The sequence below is a fragment of the Manihot esculenta genome, chromosome 4, assembly GCF_001659605.2.
Source record: "Manihot esculenta cultivar AM560-2 chromosome 4, M.esculenta_v8, whole genome shotgun sequence".
In the NCBI taxonomy this organism is placed as follows: Eukaryota; Viridiplantae; Streptophyta; class Magnoliopsida; order Malpighiales; family Euphorbiaceae; genus Manihot; species Manihot esculenta.
Window position 1 is genome coordinate 32,560,347 of NC_035164.2, and position 20,855 is coordinate 32,581,201.

General features: G+C 29.5%; 1 protein-coding gene and 1 long non-coding RNA gene across 6 annotated transcripts; one reads left to right on the forward strand and one right to left on the reverse strand.

Annotated features, from left to right (window-relative positions):
* Positions 1-48: 48 nt before the first annotated feature.
* On the reverse strand, positions 49-14,621 carry LOC110613430 (proline-rich receptor-like protein kinase PERK15). Of its 5 annotated transcripts, XM_043955895.1 has the most exons (17): positions 14,603-14,621; positions 13,661-13,868; positions 13,227-13,387; positions 12,963-13,109; positions 9,115-9,198; positions 8,923-8,993; positions 8,743-8,825; positions 8,438-8,573; positions 7,700-7,861; positions 3,636-3,708; positions 3,139-3,504; positions 2,976-3,062; positions 2,744-2,814; positions 2,185-2,261; positions 1,924-2,071; positions 1,393-1,554; positions 49-626 (listed from the first exon to the last, which is right to left on the reverse strand). In XM_043955895.1, exons 2-17 carry the CDS (start codon positions 13,831-13,833, stop codon positions 534-536), a joined length of 2,094 nt encoding a protein of 697 aa, XP_043811830.1. In that variant the 5' UTR covers positions 13,834-13,868; positions 14,603-14,621; the 3' UTR covers positions 49-533. The 5 variants fall into 5 exon arrangements, with proteins under 5 accessions (XP_043811830.1, XP_043811829.1, XP_043811831.1 ...); XM_043955894.1 differs by lacking the exon at positions 14,603-14,621 and having other exon boundaries at positions 13,661-14,004; XM_043955896.1 differs by lacking the exons at positions 13,661-13,868; positions 14,603-14,621 and having other exon boundaries at positions 12,963-13,095; positions 13,227-13,361.
* A 583-nt stretch (positions 14,622-15,204) lies between these two features.
* On the forward strand, positions 15,205-16,803 carry LOC122723520. Its single transcript, XR_006350437.1, has 2 exons — positions 15,205-15,674; positions 15,799-16,803. It is a non-coding gene; the product is annotated as an uncharacterized LOC122723520 (long non-coding RNA).
* The last annotated feature ends 4,052 nt before the right edge of the window (positions 16,804-20,855 follow it).

Sequence of the window (20,855 nt, forward strand, 5' to 3'; positions counted from 1 at the left end):
ATCATATTCAAAATTCATAACAAAAAACAAAAAAGAAAAAAGAGGTCCTAGAAGGGAAGTATTTTTTTCTTTTGATAAATAAAATACACGTAGATAGAGAGTGAAAACTAAACTGGACTACAAGTTAAAACCACGATGAATCTAACGAGAGTTCTTTAGCCTGTACAAACCCTATATACACATTCACATATTTTAATGTGAGATCTGAATGATTCCGTCTTTTAGCAAATAGAATGCACATATAGATTAGGAATAGAATAGTATCACAAATTAAAGCTATGGCGATTCTAACGAGGGTTCTGGACTCTATATAATTCCTATATACACACTGACACCTTTTAATGTGAGATCCGAAGGATTTTGGGGGAAAATTTGGAGCCTAAGGAGGGTGAGAATTACATTGATGAAGATGTCGACATACAAAAAGGGAATTGGATATATAAAATTGCAGCCAAGGGCGAGGATTGTTTTGGTCCGCAGACCTTAACCACCCTTTAATTGGATAGAGATAAATGTAAGATTTCCATCAAGGGCTAATGCAGTTGATAGGCATCTTGAAGGAAAGCGTTGTCACTATTTAGCCATATACTTTCAGATGCCAAATTTCCCTGTAGGACTTCAACAATCTGCATCAAATATAGAGCATTAGTAGAATTTATATTTAATACTATGCCCAGGGACCATAATTAACTTTTAAATAATTTATTAACTTTTTTTTTTGCTTTTTGTAAATATGTTTTCAATTTCAGTAGGTTTGTACTAATAAAGCTTGTTTGTAATTATGTTCATTGGTCAAAAGTAAACATTTTATAGCACATTTTGATAAAACGTTAATCATTTTTTTATAGCAAATCCAAGTATATGAACCTCAAAATTCAAAAAAAAAAAATTATGTGGATTTATAAGTTATAAATCATGTTTTTATTATAATCAGTTATCATGTAAACGCATTTTCAGCAACTAATTTTAACCAATGAACACGATTAAAAATTCACAACCGACCACTAAAATTGAAAAAAAAAATATTCAAGTTAAAAAAAGAACATAAATGTAAAATAATTACATCATATATATACAATTGGCATAATCGAATTTCGTTCCTTTACATAAGTTGTAGGCAATTCCATATACACAATCTAACATTTTAAAACAAAAAAGACAATATTAAAAAAAAAAAGAAAAAAAATATGAATCAAGTGAAGAAAATAAAGGTTTTTTATATATATAATATATATTTTTTTCTGTGTTCAATTTTTATGTCTAGTTAAGCAGAGAATGTATAATTAAATAAATAACTAGGTAGAACAAAAAGTTAAACATTAATGTTATAACTACAAAAGGTCAGGTAAAGATAATAAATGAAAAATATTTAAAAATAGATTTAAATCATACCTGGCTCATTTTTGGGCGATAATTTACAGGTTTATAGACACAGGCTGCGGCACAATGAATCATTCTAATCACTTCTATTATTTTATAATTGTTCTGCAATTTGGTATCAACAATATCATTATAATTATGGGTGTCCAAAGCTTGTTTTAAACGAGGCGCTACCTGAAATTTAAAAAAATATATATATTAATTAATAATACCATCAATAAAATTATTATATTTTCACCATGTTCATTTAGGTTGCTTTTCACAAATTTAAATTTTAAGTATTAAATTTAGAATTTAAAATTCATAAGTTTAAAACATGCATTTATTTGAAAAAAATAGTTCATAAAAAAATATATCTAAAAGAAAATGAAATCTAAGAAAAAGATGTCGCATGTTAAATTTTATTTGAATTACAATTATTAATAAAATTATTTTGCTATACATACAATAATGGATATTTTGAAATTTTAATTTTTAATATGTTTAACTATAAATTTTTAATAAAAATTTAAAATATCAATTTTGTAGATGTTGCATACGTACCCAATTAATTATGTGCGCGGTGAAAACATCGCGCTCCCTGAGGATAGCTTGTTTCCCAGTAAGTAACTCCAGAAGCACCACCCCGAAGGAATATACATCCGACTTGTCACTGAGCTGGTTAGTTGTGGCATATTCAGGGCATAGATAACTGCACGTGGAGAAAGCGTGCGTGAGAAATAACCTAGTTTATAAAATTTCCCAAACTTATGAAAATTATTTTATGAACCCAACAATATATATAAATATGCATGTATATTTTACCCCCAGGTTCCGGCTATCCTAGTGGTCACATGGGTATAAGAGTTTGACAAATCCTTGGCAAGCCCAAAATCTGAAATCTGAAAAGGAAGAATTGTTTCGATAATTAATTCTATTTTAAATAAAAATACAAAAGACAATCAAGCCTAATTTAAGTAATTTTGTATTTTAAACTGAAATCACTGTAATTCAGTTATTAAAAAAAGTAGATAGTTAATAGCGAATTGTAAATGATATACCATAAACTTTTGATAAAATATGTATAATTATTAGTATTAATATAAAAAAATTGATAAATAAAGGTGTTTATATATAAGAATATATTTTATTGCTGATGTATATATATATAATATTACATAAAATATATAATAATTAAAAATATAATACTAAGATATAATTATTCATCTGCTTTAATCCCTTTTCTCTTTCATGACTCTAGCTCAAATTATAAAGGCACATGCATGTATGTAGTGAAATTAGCAAAAAATTGAAGGAGCATGTATAAAGCTTTATCTAATATAAGTCTTACCTTTGTTCAAAGTTTTGATAAGAACTATATTACCTTTGGTTCAAAGTTTTGATCAAGAAGTATATCGCCTGGTTTGATATTCCTGTGTATGATTTTAGGATTACCTAAAGATACACATGATAAAATTAATGTGAAATTATTTCAATGAATATGATTTTAGGATTATCTAAAGATACATATGATAAAATTAATGTGAAATTATTTCAATGACCATGCCAAAACCTTCAACGGAAAGAAGAATATGACTTATTAACTAAATACTCACAGATTTCATGTAAATATGCCAATCCTTTTGCAGAACCTATAGCAATTTTCATTCTGGTTGGCCAATCGATGATCACTCTGTCTTGATCTGCAATTAATAAATCAACATTATTTTCCTTTTCCATTTGGATGTATAAAAAGAAATATCTAAATTAAGGACTCGCCATGTAAGATATATCGCAAAGACTCGTTCGGAACAAACTCGTATACAAGCAGTCTATTCGCTTTGTCACTGCAATATCCAATCAGCTTCACTAGATGTTTGTGATGAGCTCGGTTAAGCGTCGTAATCTCCGTCAGAAATTCACTTTCGCCCTGGTCAGATGAAAGTTTAAGCTTCTTAATTGCAGCAAATTCACCATATGCAAGTGTTCCCTTAAAAACTTGACCGAAACCACCCTCGCCGAGGAGGTTGACATTGGAAAAGCCACCAGTTGCCTTTGCTAATTCTTTATAAGTAAAAATCTTTTGTGGAGTTATTTGTAGCCTCTCAACGCCAAGTATTGATTCTAGATCAGTAGTAGCCCTTCCTGGATGTGAAGGTGAAGTGATACATAAAGTACATGCATACAAAAAGATCATAGAGTTGTAGTGGATTTATAGAAAATTTACTAATCCACATAATTTATCTAAAAAAAGATAATAACGGAATGTCTATTACCTTGTAAAGTTTCAATGTCTTTCCGTTTCATTATTTTCATATAAGACATAGTTCCTTCAAGAACTCTAATTATCTGCATAACATTACAATCTTAAAATGTTACATTTTGCCAATAAGCTTAATAACTAAAAAATATATATATATATATAAATATGTGATATTACATTAGATAATTCATATTTAAATAATTGAATTGATTGTATAATTAAGGTTGGACGATTTGTATAAATTGTAAAGGGTGATATTCTATTATATTCTAAAATTCGATGATTCAATCATCTCATATAATGAGGCATCAATTAGACCCTTACATTAATCTTAGACTCCTAATGTTATTCTAACAACCGGAAAGATCGTGATAACAAAAATAATTCTGATCATGATATATTCGGAGCACTAAAACTATTTCAACTTTTGTAATATAAATAGTAGCTACAATTGTTAGATATAACTATAATGATTCCGTTGTTTTATTATTTATTATTTTTTTTACTCAATTTTTAACTTAGCGAATTCACGGATTAGAGTGGTTATAACAGTTAATCTATCTACTACCATTAGTTTTTATTTGGAGATTTGACCTATCCTTTTATATCTTTTTAAAATTTTATTTAGAGTAAAATTACTCTATTAGTTGTATTTTTTAAGGGTAATTTCTACTAATATACCCTAATTTTGAGTATTGTTTCACTTTTATAAATTCAAATTCAATTTATTATCAAGAGATATTTCAACTTCAATTTTGTTTTAAAAGAATATTATTCACCTGTAATTTTAATAATAAATATTATTAGAATTATTTTATTTTACATGTCTTATTTCTAATTAAGGTCTCCCATTTCCCGCATTTTACCCTCTCATAAAACTTCTTCTCCCTTAGAAATACTTAGAAACAGAAAATCTAATCTATCAAATATAAACATAGCTGTGGCCTCAGGCTACACCCACCACTACCACAAAAACACCAGTGTCAGTGTTGGAAAACAGGTTTTTTTTAAGATAATGATAAAAGTAAGAAATGGGAGTTTTTTTTAATGTACAGAAAAAATTAGTTATTAATTATTATAAAAAATCTTAGATAATTCTGCACAATATTATAATAATTTAAAATTAAATTTAAATATCAAATTTAAATTTCATAAATAAAATTTTCAACCGATATAAAATTTATACGATGAGATAATTATATTTAAATTTTAAAAATATTTAAAAAATAAATATTATTAATGAGTAAAAATTTTTTAAAAATATAAACTCATTTTTATGATAATTCTCACATTTTTAAAGAATTTTTCATTCTTAAATTTAAGATTTAAGTGTTAAGTGGATATGCTTCAAATCTGATTTTTTTTTTACTATAAATCAAATTAGGTCAATAAACTTTAATATACAAAATAATTGATAAAAATTTTATTGTTATAAACTAACAACCCTTTTTGCCGCTCTCTAGACCTCCGGCTACTCGATCCCGGCATGTTGAATTTTCATTGTCCTTCCATTCGCTTGTTATAATTTCAGGTAGAAGTTGAATTTTCATTTAGGTATAATTATAAAAATTACCTTGTAGTTTAGTATATTTTCAAGTAAGATTTTATATTTTTATACCATTAATAAAATGAGATTTTTTTTTTTTTTTTGAAACAGGGGGTTGGGGGAGTCGAACCTCAGACCTCTCAGGTCTACCAGGATGCACTTTCCACCAGGCTAAGCCTCGGAGTGCAAAATGAGATTTTTTTTATAATACCATTAAATATTATTGATAAATTATAATCTTTAGTGAGAAATATGTTTTAATTTTTATATTTTAAATTTAATTCATTAAATTTTATTTGTTAAATAAAATAATTTTTTAATTTAAATTTTATATTTCTACTTAAAATAAATTCTTATATTTTATAGATTGTTCTTTAAACATTATAATTATTAACAAGTTCTTATATTTATAAATTAATTTCTCTACTTATTAGGTTTTAATATTTTATATGTGAAAATTAATTAAATAAAAATTAAATAAAAAATTAAATATTTTTTTCTTAATTAAATAAAAAATTATTGACTAAAGAAAAGTTAAATAAGAGAAAACTTTTTAAATTTAAATTTAGATATATAATGTGTTAAGATTCTTGATTTAATTTTTATTTTATTAATTTATCTCTAATTATAAATATTAAATTTAATAAATTATGTGAAATTAATTTGTAAAAAATATAAGTAATTATTTATAAATAATTATAATATGTAGAGACTAATTTATAAAAATATTGAGATGAATTATAATTAAAAAACTATTTTATTATCACATAAGATTTTATAATTAAATTTAATAAATATATAAAGTAAAATTATATATTTTATAAAATTTTAAGAATTAAAATATAATTTAATTTAATTAAAAATTATTTTTAATTAATTTTTAAATATTACATCAACATCTATTAAAAATGTTAAAAGAAAAAAAAAATATTATTTTGCTATCCGAGTAAATTTTTTTTATAATTATCCCGATTAAAACATGAATTTTTGTAGAATATATTTATTATTATCTTTAATTTTTTTATTACGACAGAATCATTGATTTTTGTGTTTGTTGAGATTTGACCGAGAAGGACAAAAACGATGAATCAAACCTAATCAAAGTTTTTAATTCAGTTAACTTGATTTTCTCCATATTTTGATTTCATATTATGTTTTTCTCCATTATTTTAATTTGAAATCAAATTGATCAAATTATTCAAATAATAATGTAATGTACATATACTTTTAAATTAAAAACTAAAGTATAAATTAAATTAATCAAATTATTAAAATAATAATGTAATGTATATTTATTTTTAAATTAAAAACAAAAGTATAATTATTATATTAATAAAATAATAACAAACTATATAATTTTTCTGTTTAAAAAATGAGCTTGTTATGAATTAAAATGAGATAAAGTAATATTTTATTAATAAATTTAATAAATAAAATAAAATGATTTTATGAATTAATAATTATCAACTAATAGAGAAAAAGAAAAAATAAAAATAAAAATGATGGCTTCTCGTATTTTTCTAGAGAGAGCAAAATAGACAATTTCATTATTTTATTAAAATTTTCTATCGTAGGTTATTTTTTTTAAAAAAAGTTAAACTTCAAGTATTTTTAGAAACAAATTTAAAATTGAGAGTATAATTTACCCGTTTAAATGTTAAGCCATCAATGAGAATATTGCATTTCATTTTAATTCCTTTTATATTCTGCAAAGATTTATTTTAACTTTATTTTCGTGAATATATAGAGTGTTTTCAAATATGGTAGTTTCTATCAAAAATTGAACAGGAGACCTCACAACTTTATAAACAACTTCAATACTAATAAACCATAGTTTATATGTTATGGATTTTTTTTAGCTTGAAATGTTTTGTATTAATTAGTCTTTCTATTCATAATATTATTAAAACAAGTATACAATTTAGATAAATATCTATTCAATAATTATAATATAGTAATAAAAAATAAATATAATAATAATAAAGGATAAAAAAATATAAAAAATATAAAAAATAAAACTCCTCATAGCTAGTCACGGTCATTACAATTTGTCTCATGGGCACATGATCTGAATACTATTAAATTTGATAAATTTCACCATACATATACAAAGTTGTATCACAACTATTGGTTATAATAGATTCCGTAAAGATCCCATCATGAGACCTATTAATATCAAATTATTGTTATAATGTTTTTTCATTAAATTTATAGTTTTTTTTTTTTTTTGCATTTTCTAATTTATAAGATTTTCAGGAATATAAATTGCAGAAATGAAAGAACTATATGTTCATTCACATATATCAAACAAATATTTGCGTAAAACTATCAAATATTTGTAAACTAATTTAATAAGTAATTTACATCATTTGTAATTTTGATTAAAATTAAGTTACCATTTTAATTTTACTTTATCATGATTATATTGTCGTGAAATTGAAGCACAATAAACTATAGAATTTCACAATAAACTATAGAATCAGTACAATTAAGGCTAAATAGAAAATAATAATTTAACTAAACTATAATACCTGTTTCATTGTAGGTCGAGAGCGTGAAGGTTTATATACCGAAGCCGCAGCACACGTAACCATTCTTAGCATTTCCTCCTTATCATACTCCTGTTGCAATTTGGAATCAACGAGATCCTTATATTCGTTATTCTCCAGAGCTCGTCCAATCCGATATCTCGCCTGAATACGATAGCTTAATATGAAATATATATTATTTGGAGATTTGAGATACCTATAATTGCTAATAAATTAATTTTTTTATGTATGTCTAATTAATAATTAAAATTTTTATGTAATTAAGTTTATTTATTTAAATAATTTATATCTTTCAAAAAAAGTTAGTTATTTAACTAATTTAAATTATTTATTTAAATAATTTATATCTTTCAAAAAAAGTTAGTTATTTAACTAATTTAAATTCTTCCCTAGTAAAGGATTTAAATGCTATAAATGCATGGTAAAAAAAATTAATTTAAATATTTATTAATTTTTATGTCCACATAATGCATTTCCTCTATTTAAAAAAAAAAAACAATTGCAAAATTTGAGTTTAATTAAAAGTAAATCCAAAAGAAATTAACTAAATTGAAAGATGAAGCGAAATATGAGAAAAAGAATCCGAAAAAAAATTCCAACTATAAGACTCACTTGTACAATTATGAGTAATTATTTGTGATTTCGTTAAAAGGACTGGCATGATTTCAACTAAATTTATGAGGGACTAAACAATATGTGCGTAAATGTATATGTTATTACCCAATTAATAATAGTATCGCCTTGTTCATTTGTTGGTCTTCTTCCTGTGATTAACTCTAAAAGTACAACACCAAAAGAATAGATATCTGACTTTTCCGATACTCTTTGAATATCACCATATTCTGGATCAGCATAACTACAATAAAAAGTTCGATTAATATTTATTTAAAATCTTTAATAATCACTTACATAAAATTGGTGTTTTCAATACTATTATTTTATTTTATATTTTAAATTATTAAAATTAGAATATCCATATAATTGCACTCAACCACTTAATTGATGAGAGAAAAAAAAAAACTTACACATTGGTTCCCCTTAATACACTAGTAATGTGGTTAACATTACCAGTATTCGGCAAAAAGTATGCTAGTGAAAAGTCTGCAACCTGAGCCAACCATTTACATAAATTAATAGAAATTTTTTATGACATAATTTAATATAAAATTTTAATATTTAACTGTGATTTAACAAAAATATCTTACCTTTGGTTGAAAATCATTATCAAGAAGAATATTGTCTGCTTTAATATCTCGATGTATAATTTTAGGTTTACCTAAAAATATATATAATAGAAGTAAAAAAAAATTTAATGGAGAATAAATTAATCTGTAAAATGAAAGAAAGAGTAGAAGCACCAATAACTAATCACAGCAGAAAGAAGTGAGATTACTCACACTCATGTAGATATAGCAATCCTTTTGCAGATTGTATGGCAATATTCATTCTTGCTGGCCACTCCAAAACCTTAGTTTTTTCAACTAAAAATACATAAAACAAACTCAATTAACATAAAATCTGACATTTCAAATTAAAATTTTAACTCTGATTTGAGTTTAAACGATCAATCAGGAGTTGGAGAAATGGTGTGTGCGAGTTGTACAAGGGTGTACAATTATATTTGTATGAACAGCGAAAAATCACAGAGTACATCTACTATTTTTTGCAAAATAATCTACATAGACAGACAGATTATGATTGATTGTATGTGTGATGTGGACTTGGTAAATATACATCTATGTATAGATGGGTAAAAAAGTTATAACTTTCTTGCAACTCTGCTTTTTTACTAGTAACTATAAAAAAAATTTATATTGGATGTGTTAAAATAGTGTTTGTTTGCCACTTAAACACGGCTTAAACGCTCAATAACATTTTGTCGTGAATAGCGGAGTGCAGGAAAGAGAGTACTCACCGTGTAAATGATCTGCCAAGTTATGATTGGGAACAAACTCTAAAACCAATAGTCTATCTGCTCCTTGACTGCAGTGCCCAATCATTTTGACGATATTTGGGTGACTCACACATCTAAGGTACTCGCCCTCCTCCAATTTATCCTCCAAATTTATTTTCTTAAGTTTTTTAATGGCAACCTCTCCACAATCTAAGGTTGCCTTGAAGACTTGACCAAAACCTCCCTCCCCAAGCAGGCAATTGTTGGAGAAATAATCAGTTGCCTCTGCCAGGTCTTTAAAACCATACTCCTCCATCTTATTTCTTTCAGCATTCTCAGAGGCTGCTGCGTCAATTCCGCTCTCCTTATTAGAATTAGGTGAGCCAGATCCAATCGGATCTGGACTTCGATCCTCCTCATCAGAAGATGAGCTTGATTCCATCGGATCTAGAACCGGTGGCCGGAGATGAAGTGGCGGTGGAGGTGCAAGGTTTCGATTTTCCTCATCGGAAAATTGGCTATAAAAAGAATCAAGAGCCCGTAACTGGTGACGTAGCGTTGCAGGTGGATGACTTTGAATATCGTCATAGCGAGATTCAATCGGATCTATTGACTGATGAGGTAGCGGTGCAGGTAAGTTAGATCTATCATCGTCTGAACAAGCGACAATTGGTTATGGGGGAAAGAAAATTCAAAAAGTACTAGAACTGAAAAGACTCTGCATCTAAACACCTCAAATAGTTTGACCGAGAGAGAGAGAGAGAGAGAGAGAGAGAAGAGATTCTATAATAATGGAAAATAAACAACAGCATAAATCAAAAGCCTCCATCACTTTGGATTCAGTATAGAGTGTCAGCTAAGGGAATACCTTTAGTGCCGGTGCGACGATCCGCCTCAGTAGTGATTTTGCTCACAAAGCAACCCATCGAAGTTGCTATACTTTTGCAATCATGATCACTGCAACAAAAGTCCGTAGCAACTAACAGTGCTGTGGCTTGACAGCTTTATAGACACCGTCGGTAGCAGCCAATTATTGATCATTTATAATTATTTTAACTTTAAAATTTAAAATTTTTATAATATTAAATAAGTTCGTTTTCATTAAAAATTTTTTGAACAATCATTTTCATAAATTAATATATAAAACATTTGACCTTTTAACTTACAAAATAATTTATAATTAAGTTATTAAAAATTAATTTTTAAAAGTCAGTTAAATCAATAAAAATACAGCTAGCTGGATCATTAATTGACTATGCAGGATAACTTTTAGATCTTGAATAATGTCTCCTCCATAAGAAATGCTGTTTCTTTGGAAATAACAGATTGAGTTTAATAATTCTTTCCAGCGGTTTAGATTATTTTCTATCTCGTGAGGCTCTTATTGTAATTCAACTTGACCCTGCTAACTTTTTAATTACAACATGAATTGAGCAAGGTTTATTTAGCAAAAAATGAAAATTAAGAGAGTCTTGCTAAAAAATAAATGCATTTCTGTATAGTGAAAGTTTTCAACAGTTCCGTCCGAAAATGAGGATTCAAAGAATTTCATGTATCTGGTTATCATCGTCACGTAGATTCTGACACAACCACTCCTCTAAGTTCACTATGAGCGTGAAAAAATTCTCATGCATGCCACTAGACACCAACTCATTCCACATAACGAGTCCCTGGACAGTCTGGTAACACATGAAAGATGGTTTTCACTGTTACAACTCTCGCATCTAACGCTTGCAAAGAGATATCTGCATGCTCGCTCCTCATTTGTAAGGATCTGTCCATGAAAAGTTAGCTAGAGGAATGTTCTCACCCTCTGTAGTCCTTTCCATTGCCAGATTAAACTCCGTGCATTGTTCCACACACATTTATAACCAAATTTGATCATATACTATCCGAAGTTTGTAAATTTCAAGATCATGCTATCTTTGTCCAAGTCAAGAGCTAGAGGAAATGATTTAAGATAGAGAGAATAGAGATGCAGGCAAAAGATCTTCCAAACGAGCCTAATTCCACCCAGTCACGGATTCAAAAATTTAATTCAGAGGACTCAATTTAAATAAATAACTAAAGTAAATAAAACATACTATCTCCCTTTTCATTGTTTTGTCTTTTTTATTTGTTGTCTTTTTTATTATTATTCTAAAATTATTGTTTATTTTCTTTCCTTTTATTATAGTAACAGACTATTATAATCCTATTTAATTTTTTATCATTTCCAAATCAATCTATCATTAATTATTTTTTAAATAAGTATTTAAAATATTTCTTAATATTTAATAAAATTTAATGGTTTTAAAATAAGTATAATTGAAAAGTCAATAAAATAAATTATCTTTCTTAATATGCGTAAAAAATTAAAATTGACAAAAATTATCGAATAGAGTATAAATTAATACATATTCAGAAAATAAATTTTCATAAAAAATGGATAAACTATTACAATTAAATCATAATCATCCTCATTTATTTTTTATTAATTGAAATATATTCTTAATAATATTATTATCAACATTTACAAATATATTTTTTAATATAAATTATTGATTAATTATTTATTTAATGATATTCTTTATTTAAAGATATTTACTGCAGAAAAAATTTTTTCTGCTACGGTTATAACTTGCAAACTTTTTAAAAAATAATATTATTAAAAAAATATAATATTTTAATATAAGATTTACTATTGAAATTTAATTTTTTTTAAAATAAAAATTCTAATCCATTAAAATTTATTTTCGTATAATTTCAATTATATAAATAGATCAGTAATTAAGTAGGATAAACAAAATTAAATCAAATAACGAATGAATAACTTAAAAAAAAAAAATTAAACGGAGACTTGACTTTAAAATCTTGAAGATAAAAAGTAAATTTTTTGGATTGAGAAATAATAGGGAAGATGAGAGACTAAATAGTAAAAATTTCTTTGACAAATGGATTAAAAAGTTTGATCTTATAAAATATAATAATAATTTAATTAAGTAATTTTGAAATAAAGATGAGTTGGTAAGTTTTTTAAATATATAGAGATTTAATGATAATTTTTCATATTTCAAAAAAAATGCAAGCCAAGGTGTTTGCATTAACAAACACAAAAAGTTTGAGTTTTGAATTATTTTACCATATATTTTCTTAACCTATCTAACCAAAGTTGTCATCTGCATACATTTATCAACTCATCATGTACATTTCATAATATGTATGAACAAATGCTTAATGCAAGCTTAGATCTTCCTCACATCCTAATTATGTTATTGAGAATTGTATTCTTTGGGATCCATTTGAGCAAAAGAAAAACAGTACAAGACACCGAAATCAAGTGATCTTGAAAATAGAAGGGGCATACCTTACGGTCTAGTTTTTCACCAACACCGAGTACTTCCTGCACATTGCGAGTCATTATTTGGTGAACTTCATAGAGTTCATCATTCAACTTTGCAATATTCCGCTGAGTGCGGGTGTCCTGGTATAATTTCTTTGTTTTCTGTATGAAAGTATCTTTAAAACATAAGCATGAAAACAGAATCAAGCCTAGCAGAGGTATAGAAAACAAAGTAAACAAAATCGCATGTGTGAAGGACAAGTTCAATAAAACAAAAATAACCAAAGACCTACCGAATTTAATGAAGGCATAAGGTCTGGCAGCAGTTTCAATCTGAGCCCCATTGATGCGCTCAAATTCATTTTTCAGATCTTCCAAATACTGAAAGGCTAGCTTCTTAGGGTAAGAGCGATCACACATAGTAAGGTAACAAACATGTCCTTCCATGATATAACTAAGTTCCAGTGTCAAGGGAAATGCTGACAAAGATAAATGTGCATGTACATATTTTTATAAGTTAACTAAAGCAATGGAATAATTGTACCACATTTTGAACACAATAATAGACCAATACATCCACAATAACAATATCAAATAAACAAATGATGTTTAAAGCAAGGGACCATTTCAGTTCAGCAAAATCAAATGTAAGAAACAGAAATTTAAGTTATGAGTCCAAAATTTTAAAAGGCAATCCCATCAATAAATCCAAACATGAGCAGGATACTGGAACACATAAGGACCCGTTTCAATGGACATCCTAGAAGGTTCATTTTGGCGAGTAGCAAGATTCTTAAACAGCGGCTTTACTTGTTGTTTGTAGATTTCAATATCTTTCACATCACGCTCGGCCAGTGGAAGCCCATCAGTGACACGAGCAATCATTGTCAGTTTCACCATTTTGACTTTCTATCTTCCTCAGATGTACAAAATAACTGCATTATGTCAAAACCAGATACATGAGATAGCTAACAAGTTGATTGTAATCCAAACGAACTCTTTCAAGCTGATGATATAGCAGGAACAAGATGCTCTTGGTTAATGCTTAAGCTACTTTGTAACTTTTTATCAGTAACGATCACATTGGAGTGGGGCAAAATAAAATTTTTAAGAAAAAAACATTTAATTGCAATAAGAGGCTAGATTTTGGCTGCGCGAAGCAAAATGCTAAATTTTGAGAACCTCACTGACTATATGGTCTCCTTAAAATCTAACAATAATATCCTACCACTAAAATCCGTACGGTTATTTTGAAATTGACACCAATTTCTCAACAAATAGGCCCAGCTGTAAAGCCAAAATTGCTACAAAATAACAAGAAGCCGAGTTCCTTCTTTTTCTTTCAATCATCAAAAACAGAGACAAAGATTTTAATCTTCTGTAATTTACCTAAAATGTATTCCAAGATGTCCAGTTCTCCACATATGAGAAATGATCTTTAAAGAAGGAGAGAGAGACCCATTTCTTGTTTTTGATAAAATTATTGAATTTAACCATTACTAATGCAATAGGAAACAAACCAAGAAAACAAGATACTTATGATCTATCTGCATACCGAAGAAATCATTTAACCACTTGTTTAAGCAAATTTGCGAGATACCACATTAAAAATCAATGTGCAGCAAAAACACGAAATTATCCAATCACAGAAGGTTACAGCGACAAGTACCTGATAATAGCATCTGGTACTTTGATTATTGAACTACGGGCCTAATAGTTAAAAAGTTAAAAAGTTCAGTGGTCGATAGTATTATATTTTGATTATTGAACTATTTAATAAAAAGTATAGTTTGTATTATTATAATATAGTTATATTTATTATGAAAGTATTTTGAATAAGTTTTTGTATTTTAAAATAAGATATTTTGACTAAAATGAAGACTTACCAAAGTTCAGCTTTTGTTAGACCAAAAGCTCATTGACCATAGCATTATTTCTTTCACAAATAATTGATTTAAAAATTAAAAGAATTTATAATAAAAGATTAGAAATACGATAAAGTCTTTTTTTTCAATCTGCAAATCAATATTTACATTATATTATTGTAACTTGCAGTAAAATTTCGTTACAACAAGTAAAGTTTTCTTTATTTGTAGTTTTTTTTTTTTTTTTAAAGTTATCTGAAGCCAAAGTCCTGTTCTTTCTGGCAGATTTTGTTTTGGGTTCTTCACTATTTTTGTTCAAAAGTTGATGATGTCTTGGGGTTCTTTTGACTTGTCACTATTTCAGTTGCTATATAAGGTTGAGTTAATAATGAAACTTAAGCAGAGCTGTGATGCTTCTGTTTTATTGGATGCTGCTGAATTGTTGAAAAATGAGAAAGATTCTACCCCAACGAAAGGCTGAAGGGGTTTGATATAATAGACAGAATCAAGTCACAACTTGAGAAGTGTGTCCTGAAGTTGTTCCTTGCGCTGATATAGTTGTTTTAGCAGCCAGAGGTGTTGTTCAAGTATATATCCCAGTGCCTCCCACCTTCTACCTCAAATCTCTCTCTCAGCTTCTCACCAGACATGTGAATTTCAGGCCATTGGTCCATTCTATCCATTATTAACGGGCAGAAGAGATGATTTGGTCTCTTTTGCAGACAGCAACATACGAGCTTCCTTCACCTCTAGCTGATTTACCTGAAGCCGTTGCATGTTTTGCACCTAAGTGTCTTGATGAAAGAGAAGCTGTAGTCTATTGAGTATAATGCTTCCCTTCTCTCCTAGTTCCTTGTGGTGGCATGCAAGCTTTTGGTGATTTTTTTGTTTATATGATTCTCTTCACATTAACTTTTTTTTTTCTTTTATTGTTGTCATCAATCATCATATTATCCACCGAATGATTTCATAATGTTTTCCGTGTTTGAACTTCTTACAGTTTTACTCTGTAGAATGGCTATCAGACACTTTCCCCAGTACTTTATGTTTATCTGTATGAATCCACAGAGGTGTATTTGATTAGCCTCAGTTTTGTTCAGATGTGCATTCTGTAGTGACCTAGAATCTTAACGTTTCTAATTGTTCCCTTGCATTTACTTCTAGGTGTTCACAGCGTTGGAATGATCCGCTGCAAATTCTTCACAAACAGCATCCACAACTTTGGTGGGACTAATAAGCCTGAGCCCTTTCTTGATCTTCAATTGATGCAATAACGTTGATGTATCAGTTACTTCAGCAGCAGCACCTTCCTTTGATGTGTTGTTGCCCTCATCACCAGCATCCTAAGCTTCTAAAGACTGCTTCGGATCATCGTCAGCAGTATCATCAACTTCACGTAGCGGATTACGTTCTCCATCTTCTGGGGACCGGGGAAGGAAGGATGCAACTCGTCAGCACCACCACTATCACTTTCCTTCTAAGGCTCATTGTCTTTCTCACTATTGTCTTCAACGACACCATAAGTTTCATATGAAGGTTCACTATAGTCCTCACTAGAGGATCCAGGAATCAATTTGGCCTATGAGGGACCTGGAAACATGTTGGTTCAGTAGACCACCAGTTTTCTCCAAGGTAGAGGAATCCTCTATACCGATCAATAACTAATGTCTGGGGAAGAAACTGGGATTAAGGTTAGAGCATATGCTTCAGATGCATACTTGTTCCACCGAGACTTTGCCCGAACAATGATGACGAAGAATCTTCACAGGTTCAGTGGGTCAGGTCCAGCTCAATTGTTCGAAGGTGGCATAGAGGAGATTGATTAGGAAGAAGGACTTTTATCCAGTTTTCCCTACGCTAACTTTCTGGGTTTTGTTGTCACGAATTTGAATACTGAGGAATTTAGATAAATTTCTGTTGTTTACTTGTATATTTAGTATCCAGATTAAAACCAAACTGTCCAATGCTTGTTCAACAAAATCTATGAAATTCAAGTTCTTCTCTATCTCTCTTTTTCCCTTTCAAATTGGATTAGCACTAGGGTTATATACGAACCAAACTGTTCATGAGTTATTCAAGACTCGACTCGATAAAAGCTTGATCGAACTCGGTTTATTTTCTAAACGAGTCGAGTTCGAACTCACTTTTTAAACTCATTTAACAAATGAGTCCGAGTTTGAGTTTAACAGTATTCGGCTCGTTTAGACTCGTGAGCTCGGCTCGTTTTTAAGTTTATGAATAAACTCATGAACTTGTTCGTGAGTTCGGTCACCAACACTAATCCCTTGTCGAAAGTTGAAGGGATATAGAGGGCTGTGACTTATCTATAAAAGAACAACCCTTCTATATTATTTAGTTTTGGATTTCAGAAATTTCAATTAAATAAAAAAATTTAATTTAAAAGTCTCTTAACGATCTTATAATTTAAATTTTACTTTTAATTTAAATGAATTTAAATTATATTGAGTTTGTTTATAATATATTCGAACTCAAATTCGAGTCTAAATGAGTTAAAATTCGAGCTTATTGAGTGAAGTTTGAGTTCACTCGTTAACGTGATAAACGAGCTTATTACGAATCAAACTTGAATTTAATATTTAATTTATGAATCGAGTTCGAGTTTAATATTTATTTTATGAATCAAGTTCGAGTTTATAAATGAAGTTCGAGTCGAATTCGATCTCGACCTTTTAAATTTATTTTCTAAACGAGTATGAATTTATCAAAACTCGGCTTAGTTCGATTACAATCCTAACACATTCTTATAAATCTTAAATTTGTACGATATGCAGCACTCCTCTACCCTTAGAGCATGCTGAATTGTTTCATCACTGACATTATGCTTATTTGCAGAGGAGACATTCAATGACTTGTTGCACCTTTCTGTCGTATGAAAAATGAATTATAAATCTTATAAATCTTGTGACTGCATTTATTGCATCTCTTTATGAAGATACTCTATTTAGAGCATTTTTTCAAATCATGCAAAAATAGAGAAATATTTTAAAAAACATGCAGGATTCAAAAATATTTTCGGATATTATGTGTCAACGGAGCGTGTTCGCCGGTCATACTGGCGAACACGCTTGTTCGACACCCATGGTGTCGAAGAAGGGAGAGTTCGACACCATGGGTGTCGAACTCTGCCTTCCTGAGCTTGTTCGCCACTATGAGTGGCGAACAAGCTCGTCCGGGCCACAGGAGCAGTGCAATTTGCTCCCGTGGCGAACATGCATGCAGGGTACAGCCCTGCATCAGCTCTTCGCCAGCATGCATGCAGGGCCACATGCATGCCCCTGCGTGCATGCAGGCCACATGCATGCCCCTGCGTGCATACAGGCCACATGCATGCCCCTACGTGCATGCAGGGTACGGCCCTGCATCTGCTATTCGGCACTATTTCAAAATAAAAAAATAAAAATATTTTATTAAAATAATTTTAAAATAAAATAATAAAATATATTAAATATTTTCAAAAAATATAAATTTTATTATCTCTTAATTTATATTTATTTTAAAAATATTAAATTTTATTTTTAACAGTATAATAAATTTTAATTTTTTAAAAATAAAAATATATATATAATATTTTAATAATAAATAATTTTTTCATACACTATTTAAATTTATAAAATATTTTAATTTTAAAATATATAAATTTACTAAATAATAGATTAGATAATTTAAATTTAAATATTATAACAATAATATTATTAAAAATTAATTTTATAATAAAATTAGAAATAAGTTATTAATTGATTGATGATTAAAAAATATATAATTTTAAGTATACAAAATAAATTTAATATTAATATATTTTAATTAATATCAATAAATATATTTTAATTTAGTATAAAATTTTATTAATTTTTCTAAATTTTTTAAATATATATTTATTTTAAAAATTTTATTTTTACAAGAATTTGTTCGCCAGCATCGCTGGCGAACAAATTCCTGTGGTATCTTGCATGCATGTGAAAAAAGTGTTCGCCACTATAAGTGGCGAACACTTTTCCATGCTCAGCACAATTGTTCGCCACTTCACTTTAAGTGGCGAACAATTCTTTCCGCCAAGCTGGCGTGCCATGGGAGCAGTGCAGACGAGCTTGTTCGCCACTCATAGTGAGCTTAGCAAGACAGAGTTCGACACCCATGGTGTCGAACTCTTCCTTCTTCGACACCATGGGTGTCGAACAAGCGTGTTCGCCAGTATGACTGGCGAACACGCTGCGTTGACACACAGGATCCGAAAATATTTTCGGATCCTGTGTGTCAACGCAGCGTGTTCGCCAGTCATACTGGCGAACACGCTTGTTCGACACCCATGGTGTCGAAGAAGGAAGAATCCGAAAATATTTTCGGATCCTGCATGTTTTTGAAAATATTTCTCCATTTTTGCATGATTTGAAAAAATGCTCCTCTATTTAAAACAATTCTTAAATGCACAGCCCTTCACTTAGGCATGCCCATTCCGAGGAGAATGCTGCCATGAAAGAGGAGAACCATTTCCTGAGGGCAGAAATGGACAGGATGATGGGGAGGATGAAGGAGCTCGAGGAGCAACTGGCATAAGGCAAGGGAAATTTTCAATTCCTGCTTTCCAAAACTTTCATCCACCTAACTGACAGGATCAAGAATAGCAATTCAGAAAGCTGAATAGCAAATCAGTTATGCAAAATAACAAATAAGATACGCAACAATTAGGAAGAGGAAACAAATGCATATGCACAAAGGAAGAACTTGCAAACATGGGTATCCATCTATAGTCTAATTGAACCAAGTCTTTGTTTTGAACTTTTGATGTCTGCAGACCCCTATGGAACAGAGAATTCCTTGTAGATATCAGTGAATACAATGTCAAGATATACAGGCCTTTTAAGACGAGAGTAATAGTGAAGTGCTTCTTCTACATCCAACAAATGTTCTATATCACTTTTCTTTTTTGCTAGTGCATAGCCTCCTTCATCCTTCTTGTTTGAGTACTCTTTTCTTGAAGTGGAACTGTTCTTGCTCTTCTCTTCCTCTATTCTCTCTTCTTTCTTCTTCAATGGACTCTGAGGAAGCTTCAAGGGACTTTTGACACACCCATCTTCTTCTCTTGCCAGTTTTTCTGATAATGTGATACCATTCTTCTTCCTGTTCATTGCCTTTTCTAGATCACACTCCCACTCATTGCAGAAGTCAGTGTAATATTGATCTGTTTTGTGATTTTTTATACTGCTGGTGGCACATGGGAAGGGCTTGGCATGGGCAGCTTTTCATACCCTACAAAGAAGAGGGACTTGAGATGTTGGAGAGTCTTGTGCAAGAACATCTTGGTCTTCCGGATGGATTCTCCAAGCTCCATCTTTTGGCTCTATCCATAGCTTGTTTGATCCCTCAGTGTCTTTAACTGCAATAACAGACACAACCCTAATCTGTCTGGCCTCTTCTCCAATGTGTGCAGACAAGAAAGAGACAGTTAAAGGCTCTGAAGGCCCCCAAGAGACAAAAGCAATTGGGTCTAAAAGCAATATTTGTTCTGCTTTTGCTTCAATGGCTTTTCTTTGTTCACACCCTTCTTTATATTGCTCTGTCTCTCTACTGTGGAATTGTTTGAAGCTAGCGAATAGCAACGTTGGATTTCATGATCATAGATAGGAAGGCAAGGCTTTAAATATATGCATTAGTTATCAATAGATTTCTAGGTATGTGTGGAACTGTGAATAATCATCTAAATTTTGCCTTTACTATAAACAAAAAGTAGCCCTATTTGATTCTGAATTCTGAATGGTTTGACAAAATTTAGCTATATTGATTAAGATGCAAATCTAAAGGCAGTGAGTAGGTGAGAAAAAGCTTATTATGATAATTCCTGTATTACCCATTTTTTGAATTTATGGACCCATGAATCAATTGCTTCTGTGTGAAGGCTGTCTTGCATGAGGTTGTTAGCTAAAGATCAATACCTAGTCAATTTCAAGATAAGGAGCATTTAGATTTTTGTGTAGTGAAGTCACTTTCTCACCTGTGTGAAGGCTGTCTTGCATGAGGTTGGTAGCTAAAGATCAATACCTA